Source organism: Volvox carteri (assembly GCF_000143455.1).
Source record: "Volvox carteri f. nagariensis unplaced genomic scaffold VOLCAscaffold_120, whole genome shotgun sequence".
Classification (NCBI taxonomy): Eukaryota; Viridiplantae; Chlorophyta; class Chlorophyceae; order Chlamydomonadales; family Volvocaceae; genus Volvox; species Volvox carteri.
This window is the reverse complement of record NW_003307663.1, coordinates 75,750-86,713: the sequence shown is the minus strand read 5'-3', so window position 1 is coordinate 86,713 and position 10,964 is coordinate 75,750. Positions and strand designations below refer to the sequence as shown.

At 58.5% G+C, this 10,964-nt stretch overlaps 2 protein-coding genes across 2 annotated transcripts in view; one reads left to right on the top strand and one right to left on the bottom strand.

The window, feature by feature from the left end:
* Window positions 1-1,119: 1,119 nt before the first annotated feature.
* Window positions 1,120-8,769, bottom strand: VOLCADRAFT_100474 (uncharacterized protein; the record flags this gene model as incomplete). Its single annotated transcript, XM_002959038.1, has 9 exons — window positions 1,120-4,577; window positions 4,879-5,994; window positions 6,500-6,550; window positions 6,739-6,888; window positions 6,985-7,401; window positions 7,581-7,728; window positions 7,797-7,958; window positions 8,019-8,121; window positions 8,264-8,769. 9 exons carry the CDS (start codon window positions 8,767-8,769, stop codon window positions 1,120-1,122), a joined length of 6,111 nt encoding a protein of 2,036 aa, XP_002959084.1.
* Window positions 8,770-9,215: 446 nt separating this feature from the next.
* Window positions 9,216-10,964, top strand: part of VOLCADRAFT_100473 (uncharacterized protein) — a gene marked incomplete at both ends in the record, with an annotated part of 2,980 nt that continues 1,231 nt past the window's right edge. Inside the window, 2 exons of the mRNA XM_002959042.1 lie at window positions 9,216-9,326; window positions 9,547-10,751. Coding sequence (XP_002959088.1) covers window positions 9,216-9,326; window positions 9,547-10,751 — 1,316 coding nt within the window. The remainder of the gene's footprint in view (window positions 9,327-9,546; window positions 10,752-10,964) is intronic.

Here is a 10,964-nt window from a genome sequence, read left to right as displayed (position 1 = left end):
GGTGCATATGGGATGCCTGACCATGAAACTACGTGGTGCACTGCCATCACTGCTCACCAGATGCGGGCTGAGCTTGCTGCAGTGAAAGAAGCAGCCAAGCTGGGCAAAGGTGGCCAGCAGGGGCCAGCAAGGAAGAGACTGCTGGGGAAGTGCAAGGCGGTGGGTTAGCAGGCATGCAGCGGGATGCTGGAGTTGACAATCTTTGTGGCCTGTAATAGATGGCTTGGTGGCATATAGAGAAATGTATGAGGTCAGGCATTACTACTAATGCACACACTTAAGTCCCTGGAGGTTTACGGATTGAGACCTGCAAGGAGTGAAGTTCATAGTTATGATATTGATAGTGGAAGGCAGTTGTGGTTCAGGAATGTAGTTGAGCTGCAGGTAATCCGGCTTACTTTATAGGATGCTGCTAGCAGCGCTGGTGGGTGATTTACCTGAGTGGTCCACTGAAACATTGAGGTTTGTCACCTTAACAGTGTGGAGTTTTGGAGTACATACATTTATTTGTGATAGCAGACTTGGAGTCTGGAGCCCACATATTGATGGGTTGCTGGTCAAGACTTATATGCCCACAGTGAACAACTTCTGGGATGTGTGCAAAACATGTGCCAATGTGGTCATGGAGTGCAGTGTATGACTCATGTAAACAATGTAAAACATGTGCCAATGTGGTCATGGAATGCAGTGTACGACTCATGGAATGTGTGCAAAACATGGGCCCGGGTAGTCATGGAGTGCAGTGTACGACTCATGGAATGAGTGCAAAACATGGGCCAGGGTGGTCATGGCCTGCATTGTTCCATCATGGAATACCATGCGCAATATGACCTGGTCATGTTCTGCATATTCATGAGCAGGTACATGACCACCTTTATGACCTCATGGGGTCATAAAGTGCAGCCATGACTGAATACGGTCATATTGCGGTCCCATGACCTGTCATAAATCCCATCATAAATCCCATCATGACCACGCATTTCATGACCCCAACCAGTCATATCCTGCACTTGCTTATGCAAACTATGAACTGATCCATGACCGGATCCATGACTTAATGACAAATTATGACCGGATCCATGACCACATACATGACCAAATCCATGACTTAATGGCAAATTATGACCGGATCCATGACCGCATCCATGACCAAATCCATGACTGGAAAACCCATCCATGACCAAGTCTTTCCCCGAGTCTTTCGCCGGCGAGGGCCGTGGTACGATGGCGAGTCAGTACGTACATAGTCAGTACGATGGCGAAGGCAGCACCTTTGGCTGCGAAGTCCGCTAAGTCTGCTAGCACCGCTTTGGGCGCGTGCCCTTTAATGGGACGGACCAAGATGGCTGCAGGTAGGTAGTGGAGGCGCCAGTACGGGCCGCGGCCGTCGTCGGGCGGTTCACGGCTGTCGGTAAGCAGGCCACACGCCTCGACTTCATTGTTGTGGCACGCGCCAGCGTCGGCAGCAGTGGTGTCGAGTAGGGTGTAGCGTGCACCCTCGTAGTACCAAGTGTCGGCGGTGGTGTGGTCGAAGGTGGCGTCTTTTACTCGCATTGCGACAGCCTTTTCGACGTGGGAGAGCGGCTGTTGTTGGGTTGCGCCATGTTGCCTAACCGGGACGTGGTCCGCGTTCCAGCTGACCAAACGCGCTCCTTTGCGGCGCGCCTGGAGCATCAGGAGGCGTGTGTTGAGCGCGTGCCTGGGTTCGTTCCGTTGCAGCACGACACGGGGTTCGAGGTCTGTGAGATCGGACAAATCTGTGATGACGCGTTGGTTGAGTGCGTCTACTAGATCTGCAACACGTGCTTCAGTGGGTTGAATGCCGCCGAACATGGTTGTGAAGCGGGTAAGCTGCTGGCCAGATGGGCTGTTGTCTTGCCGCTGCTGTTTCTGCAGCATGAATACGGTGCCGCCGAGCTGACGGTACAGGTTGAAGCCGTCGTGTAGGCGGGTGTGCGTTTGTGGCACGGGGCGACGAGTGTGACGTGTGGAGGTGGTGGCGTGACGGTTGCCGGTGTCGTCATCGGCATCACTGCCGTCATTGTTGCTGCCGTCAGCATGGTCACCTCCACGTTCGTCAACCGAGGCCGGCCAGCACTGTGCTGACGGTGCCGAGGGACTGAACTGGGGGTTTTGTTCGACGTTGGCGGCGTAGCGGTATGGCGGCGACCCGCCTGGCTGAGGATGCTGCAGCAGGTCGCCGATTCCGCCAGCAACGCGACCGGACAAGACACGGCTGCTGGGATGGGCGGGTCCAAGGTGTGGTGGAGGCGGCACATTGGCTGTACAGGAGTGGCTGATGGCGCCGAGGTGCTCGTGGCTTTGCATGCCAATTTCGTCGATGAGGACGGCCCCATCACCAACGTTGCGCTTGACCTGAAGGCCGGCGTGGGCGCCGCGCTTGGGAAGGTTGGCGCCACGGGAGCCGCTTTGACTGGCTGAGATGCCGAACATGGAGTGGGTCGATAGGCTGCGGTGTACTGGGGTGTTGAAGGCGATCGCGGCAGCCCAGGAGTATGCACATGTGGCGGCCCAGTCGGGACTGTCATGCTGATACGTGTACCACAGTAGAGCGTGTACGAACTGAGTCTTGCCCGTGCCCGGAGGACCCATGATGAGCATCTGCGGCGGGACGCCTGGATCAGGTTCGTTGCGGCGGTCGAAATAACGTGCCATGAGCATGAATGGTACGGCCTGATCCGGCGCCAGGGTAAAGAGCTCGATGGTGTCGTCGATGCTCGGTGGCTGTGGTAGACGTAGGTAAGTTGGCATTCCCGCTGTGATATGGTTGGTTTGCTGGGTGTCGGTCACGATGACCGCTACGAGGGGGTAGCCGGGGTGGCGATCCAAACGAAGATGGGGGGTGTGGTCCGTCGTGGTCGGCATGGTGGCGGTGCCTTCGGAGATGACTAGGTAGCGCTTCAGGCGCTTGGAAGCCTCGCTCAGCAGCGGGATGTCAGTGGTGCGTACACGGCGGATGAAGGGGTTGGTGTTGGCACCGAGGGCATTGGGAAGAGGAAGTACACGGCAACGCCGAGCTGCACCGTATGCGTACAGGCCCTCCACTGTGGTGCGGTCATACAGGTCCGTCAGGGCGACATCGGACAGGTTGATTCCTAGCGTCGGGTCGCCTTGGCCTGGTACAAAGTCGTACCGTTCGACCTGATCATCTTGCGGCGGCTGTGTGGCGGGGTCGGGTTCGAGGCGGCCTCGTGCAGCTTCCGGGTCGTCATCATCCGGGTCGCTGGAACTGTTGTCCGGGGCCAGACCGGCAGTTGCAGCAGTGGCGCGGCGCTGGCGGCGTCGCAAGTTGTAGTCGGCCTGGCGCCGGGCGCTGGCGAGGTGCTCTGCTTCGATGTTGTCTAGCAGGACACTTACACAGGCTCTGTACAATCGGCCTGCCTCGGTGGATCCCAGGTCCATCCACCATGCATCATACGCCTCTTTCACCGTCTGATCGGCAGCCACCGGTTGGCCGCGATGAGCCTTGAAGATGCCTAAGACAAATGCATAGTAGGCGACGGCGGCTGCGGTGGTGCTGCCTTCTTGCGGGCGGCGGGGCAGCGCACCGCCCAGCAGAACGTACCTCGGCTGCGCCAGGCGATGAAGAACGTGTGTCAGATACAGCGGGTGCGTTGGTTGGAAGGCCACATTCTTGGGAGGTATGGTCGACATCGGGCTCGTGGGCAGCTGTTCTGCAGATGGGCCAGCTGGCGCAGGGGACGCCATAGCGGCGGTGGGCTGGGTGCCAGATGGGGTGGGAGGTGCGTCAGTAGTAGGGGTCATAGCGGCGCCAGGGGCTTTGCGCTTGCGGCGGCCAGGTACAGGGAGGACTTGGGCACTGAGGATGGCAGCATGGGGGTGCTGCGCGGGCGTTATACGTTTCACCTCGAAGTTGGATGCGATGCTGTAGGCGCTGCAGTCCAAGCCGCTCAGCTCCACTCCACGCTGCGTGTAGTTCTGTACGACGCTGGTGAGGGTGTAGTCGCCATGCTCGTCCGCCTCTACAAGCTCCACACCGGTTTCCGCGTCTTCTGGTTCTACGGCGGATTCGGACGCCAGTGCAGTGAAGGCACCTATCGGTAGGTAGTTGCGTTTGTAGGTTGCTTGGAACGTATCGTGGCCTGACAGTTTGAAGGCGACCAGTGCCATGCCAGCCGTGATAGTGGCCGTCATGCGGTGCACCACGGTACACAGGTTGCCGAACGTGCTGGGTCCATCACCGGTGGCGCTGGGTCGGTGACCTGCCATCATGAAGTCCTGTACACGGCCCACGGCGGCACATGTGAGGTGCGCCTGGCTGCGTTCAATCGTCTTTGCAGTGTACTTAGAGCTGTAGTACGCGGCGTCACGGGCGCGGTCAATGGCGGGCTGTAGGAGGGAGCAGTCACCGTGTTCGTTGGGAGGATGCGCTAGTTGGGCAGCGATGTCAGCTGTGTACTCCCGGTCGACTTCGCAGGCCAGGGACATCAAATGATTGCAGCCGAAGGCGAGGGCAATGGCAGGCATGTGTGGCACGAGGTTGGGTGCCAGGCGGGGCAGCAAGAATAGGCCGGTGGTACCGATCCATTGAAAGGCTGTGCGGATGAGTCATGCCATGCCGCTTGCACGTCAGCCATGCCAGCCAGCCGTCAGCCATGCCAGCCAGCCAGCCATGCCGTCAGCCATGCCGCTTGCACGTCGAACTGTGGCTGTGGGTGAGGGTACTGCGTATGACGGCAGCGTGATGGGCACGGCAGGCGGTATGTCGCGATGGAGGCGGCAGTCCGCCGTTTGCACACCCCGCCAGTCGTTCGAAGTTGTATGCTGCAGGTGGGCAGTCCGCCTGCACTGCTGGCACGGGTAGACCGTGCTGCTGCGCTTCCGCATCAGACATACCCATGACCAGAGGCTGTGTCCCACTGTCCGGTGTCGGAGCATAGTATGGGGAGGGGTACCACATTTCGCACAGCGCGTATGCAAGCGCCAGAGCTCGGCAGTTGGGTCCACAGAATAACGCCTGAAGGTTGTCCAGTGCGAAGCACTCGAGGTGTGCGACTCCATGCAAGTGTAGCGCCAATCGCCCGCTCTGTTCAACCTTGACGACTACCTCGAATACGACCCCACAGAAGCAGTTAGGGTCAGTCTGCCGCATTGCTCCAGGTGCAAAGCCAAACAACTGCTCCACCAACACCTCTTTTGTGGCGATGAGCAGTGCCGCGCAGCTGTGCGGGTCTTCTTTGACGCGGCGCCACTTGTCCACCGTGCTGCTGATCTGGGTCGGACGACCGGCGTCGTCGAACTCTATAAGCTGACCAGAGGCTACAACAGCGCAGCCAGCATGCATGTCCGCCGGGTTGAGATTGAAGAACAATGGTGGCCAGCCGATGGTAAGGGCAGCCGCACGCATCATGGCCTTTGCACCATTATAGTAGGTATCTGTAAGGTCGATTCGCAGGAGGCTGGCACGTGCGCCATCCAGGAGGGCACGCACCACGGGCGACTGCTGCGACAGCAGCTGCCGTCGCTGGGCGTGACGGTATGGCAGCGCCAAGATGTCCGCCATGGTGCGTACCACATCCCTCGGTACCCGTGCCGCTGGTCCACCCAGTCGTGGTCGCATGCGCAGGGCCACTCCTACCTGCGCCATGCTTTGTTGCCGCACGCTGATATCATACATTCGGGCAAGCAGCATTAAGTTGCTGCTGAACTGTGACCGTGGCACCCACCGTACAAGGTGGCTGCAATATGAGGCGAACGACATACCCGGTGGCCGCTGTCCGGACAAACCATATGGAAACGAGACCGGGAAGCAGACGTTAAGGATGGCTGGGTGGCGGTCATCCAGGACCTGAGCGCCACGGCCGCCAGCAGCGAATGCGAGACGTGCACGCCCGGTGAGCAGGTCATGCACCACATTGGGCCGGTTATCAAAGTCGCTGCCGTCCGTCGGAACAGGAGCTGGTTGCGGAAGGACCACCTCCAGTTCATTCGGAACGCCCAGATGGGCATCAGCTGCGTTGGGTGGAGGGGGTGGATATTCATAAGGTTAACATGCCAGACGGGCAAATGGTGCAGCACTGGAATGATACTCGTGACGTATGCACAGGACGTGCCAAAGTCAGTCGATGAATATAGTAGGACAAACAGAACAAATAGGACTAATAGGATAATTTGCAGATTGTCACTTACCCCGGAGAGGACCAGGATCAGCTGGTTGGCGCACGACGACCGCGACAGGCGCTAAGCCCGTAGCACCAGCATCTATAGTGGAAAATAGGCACGGTTGTGCATACACCGCAGATGAGGAGGTGGTAAGAAACATAATAGTTAATGGTCCGGAATCCGACAGGTGGACGAACATGCCCGGACGACACATACAGCAGCAGTCGTAGCATGTGCAAACTTGCAGGTACATACAGGCCGTACAATACGACAGCGTAATAGGTGCGGAGAAACAGTCGTGCACGTACCAGCCCACCAGGTTGGACAGCTCGTACCGTATCCATCACATACATACCTGCCATACGAGTGTCAGAGGCAGTTGTTCCGGCCGTGGGCCCGTCAGGACCTATAACAGATGTAGGAGCACAGAAATAGCAATGTTGGAAGGATGTGCGTGAAGCAGGTGGAAATAATTCCGTCAGCTGGAAAGGAACGCATGTAGGCTTGCAGCCCCCTTAGCTGCAATCGACACAGCATAATACAGTTTTGCATCCGTCTGTGAACCCCGTTGATTTACCCCGTGAAAAGTCGCACCTGTATCAAGCGGTGATCCATAAGCGCCACCACCCTGAATGATCTCACCAGCAACGTTTCCTTGCAACGTCTCCTGCAGCTGTCGTACACCAGCAGCGCCGGTACGGTCGTGCAGGAACGTACTCCGCAGTACACCAGCGACTTCTGGATCTGTAGGACCGATTGCGGAGTGCAGCAGTGCCTCTGGTACTCGCGCAACACATCCCATACGCTCATACTCCTGTAGAGCTTCTTCGTCCACCGCACCTTCATCCTCGTCATTATGCTGAAGGAAACGCACCCAGGCGACGATGACGTTGCCTCGAACTTTCAGGCCTGGTGCACGGCGGACGCGATCCAGCAAGTCCTGTCGGTCTCGGACTTGATCCACGCACACCACCGTGAAGGCGCCTGCCAAATCCGCAACACGTGCGGGCAGCTGGCCTCGTAGCATATTGGGGTCGGGGTTTACGACTGCAATGCCATGTGACTGAACGGCACACGGCAACACCTCGGGGGGGCGGCCCGCGAGATGCACAATCATTAGCTGCTGCATGAGACGGCCCCGGCCCAACAGCTGACTCTCCACAAACGTGGGTGCAGGCAACGGGTCGCCCAGGTGATTTGTAGACGGCACGTCGCCTGGATCGATTCGCGCCAGAGCCGCTTCAGGCACTCGGCGTGCTGCAATGAGAGTGGCGACAGGTGGGCAGCGGTTAGGCAGGGTTTAATGACAACGTGTATGACCCAGATGGGGCATCTCGCCCATACAAATCAGGCAGCCCGACGGATCAAAGGTGCACAACAGCATGAGCAAACGGAAAAAGGACAGCACATGTAGACGGGCCAAAGAAGTTGCTCACCCGTCAGTGCCTTCTCGCAAGAGGTGCAGATAGTGAATCGGTCAGGGCCAGCATCGTCACGGAACATGGTCCGGTTTGGCAAGTCCGCATCAAGGCGCATGCAGAATGGCACCTCCACACTCCGTGGATCCTCGAGGCAAGGTCGTGGCTGCACCCGTGGTGGGTATGGCTGCAATTCCGGTGGCACCTGCACCGGGGCTGTGTCCACTGCAGTACCTGCCGGTGAATCCGGCTCATTAGCCCCATGACCTGCACCATCACTGTCAACCGCCAACGCATCTTCATCCACGAATGCCGCTGGATCGGCGTCAGCGCCGGCGCCACCACTACTGCCACGCTCGGATCTGCTGATACGATACCGAGCTGGCAAAACCGGATCTGGCGGTGGCGGTGCAGCACCTTGGGCAGTGCAGGGCATGCGCCGCCAAGCCAGGGTACGTGCATGACGCGGCACGGCAGCAGTGCACATGATGTCGGCACGTAAAATGTCCACATTGGGAATGTCCACCCAGGCACGAAGTGCTGACTGGTCTTCCGAACACTGTTCAGAGCAGATGGCACACACCCGTGAAGGCATGCGCCGACGCAACGCGGCTGCCATGCTGCTTGCAAGATGCAGGTGTTTTTCGTATGGTACCTGCCGCTCCACCGGGAGTTCACCGTGGGGCAAATCCTGCACGCACCCTTCCGGAATGGCCTCCAGAAAATCAGGCAGTGCAGGGCGGTGGCCCTCGTGCAAGCAGGGAAACCGCATGAGGTCCCGCAAACGCTCAAGCAAGCTGGCCTGCGGAAGCTGTATTGCATGCACCTGATCACGGGCCTGTGCGTGTGCAGCGGTGTTACGCTGCTGTTCTGCAGCCCTGCACTCCGGATTTCGGCGGCGCAGTTGCTCCGCAGCCCTGTAAGCCGGGTCTTGATGGGCAGCAGCTCGTGCAGCTGTGTCCCGCTGCTGCTCCGCAGCCCTGTACTGCGGGTTTTGACGGGCAGCAGCTCGTGCAGCCGTGTCCCGCTGCTGCTCTGCAGCCCTGCCCGGATCCAGACGAACATCCCGCAACTGTGCTGCATCCACAGTGAGGTGCGTGTTCGACGCAAGTATCCCTCTAAAATGCAGGCCACCAGCCAGTGTGCCCAGGCGCTCACGACTGCAAGCCCCAGTTTGGTGGGGTGGATCATTTGGTCGGTCAGCCATAACTGACAAAAGCCGTCTTCAGTCGTAATACAGTCCTACAGTACCGAACTGACGCCTGTAAACAGCCCAGCTTCACGAAACGGCGTGCAGCATATAATCCTACAGTACCGAACTGACGCCTGTAAACAGCCCAGCTTCGCGAAAAGGTGTGCAGCTTACGGTGACGGTGCCATCGACTAGTTTACAGCCGCCGGCTTTTGTGTGACTCAGTGCTCAGCCGCAGTACCATACGTGAAGAGAAACAAAGCAATTGCATATGTCTGCGTTGCTGTCATACTGTAGCGAGCTGACGCCCGTGAACAAGACAGATTCACAAAAGGCCGTACAACCTACGGGGACAACATTGGACAACAACAGATGCGCAGTTCGGCGCGCTCGTCATCCATCGCTGAATTGCGCGTCGGTTTGCGCGTTAAATAAACGCATTTAATTGTGCATTGAACTGCATGCTGAACTGCGCACTTCAGTGCGTGTTGAATTGCACAGTTCGGTGCATGTTGAATCGCGCGTTGAATTGCATGTTGAAGATTTCGTGCGTGTTGCACTGTGCACGGTCGGTGCACGGTCCAGAACGAAAAGAAAATAACAATAAACGACGACGACGCGAAAAACGAACCACGCGACGACGAAGGCAGCGCTCCCGAACGAAAAATAGAAGAAAGAAACGTGCGGGCGCCGGGCGACGAAGCTAGCGATCCGTAACGTAAAAAAGGACAAAAAGACGCGCCGGTGCCTGCCTTCACACCCTCTGCACCCAACTCACAACGCGTGCATCAGGGAGAGTCCACGTCAGAAGACGAGCACACAATCGCATCTGACTCCTCAACTGACAACAGTGCAGCACCATCCACCAGGCGTCGACGTCCAGTTCCACAGACACGTGACCATATCCACAACGGGTTCATCCTCTACCGCAACCTCGCCCAAGACGTCTTCTTACTCACCCGTCAGCAGCGCCAGAACAACACTCCAGGGGGCATCTACCTCGCCGAGGCCTCCACCATGTTTGCAGGTGGCCCGGTCACCCGCGAGCGCATTGAGGAGCTTGTCGACAAGCTGAATGCACACGCCATCTCTAGCTTGGCGGCCCTGACACCCCTCAAGCCCCGTGTCGTTGTCCAACGAAACGAACCGAGGCACGCGCTAAACACACGCCTCATGATGCTGCAAGCGCAGCACCTGAGCAAACGCTTGGTGGTTTGGAATGCGGACCACATACCACACCAACCCCGTGGCACAGCCCCACAGGCTCCGCTCACCCGTGTAGAGCAGGCTGTTGCCATGCGTGTCAAGGACGCCGAGTTCGATCACACCACGGCGGACACATGGTACTATGAAGGCGCCCCTTACATCCTGCTGGATACCGCCTGCGCTGAAGCCGGCGCGTTCCACAACAATGAGGTTGAAGCCTGTGGCCTTCTAACGGACGAGCAAGAACCACCAGATGATGGCACCGGACCGTACCGGCGGCTACAGTACCTCCCTGCCGCCATCCTTGTACACCCGATCCACGGTCACAAACCCACCACGATCCTGCAGGGCTCGCACGACCTCGCCAGCCACGGTGCTACTTTTGCGCTCCGACCCCGTGCCAGCAAGGAGCCTGCGACCGTCCTGATGCCCGCCACCAACACCGGCACCGCACCCAAAGCCATCAAACGCATCAACTTCGGCCTCGGTGACTGGTTCGTTGTCACGGACCACTGGGTACAGGGCCGAACATTCCGCGAGTGCTGGGTCGTCGACCTCAGTGTACCACCGAAAGGGATCAAGCGTGCCACTCTCTTCGTCCTCCTCACCCGCTTCAAATCCCTCGATGACATTCACCTCCTGCGCCCACTCTACACCACCCCGACCGAACGCCGCAGCGTGGTCACCGCCTTCCAGCGCGCCACCAGGCTGACCGATGACCTAGCCGCTGAACTGCGTTTGCTGGACGCCACAGCAGCCGACACACGCCGACGCTACCGGAACGAATTCCGGTGGGCGGAACAGCTGGAGATGCGCCGTGCACCCGACACCGCCACCTAATGGCCAACCTGCATCACCTCCCTCACGCCACCCCGTATCACCTCCCTCAATACCGCCTTCCCGCGGCGCAAAACCGGGCGTGCTGCCTCAGCACGACAAACCGTCCCTAGGGGTGTCCAGCACTTGCTGGACAGCAGGTTCGAATCCTGCGATGGTTTTCATGT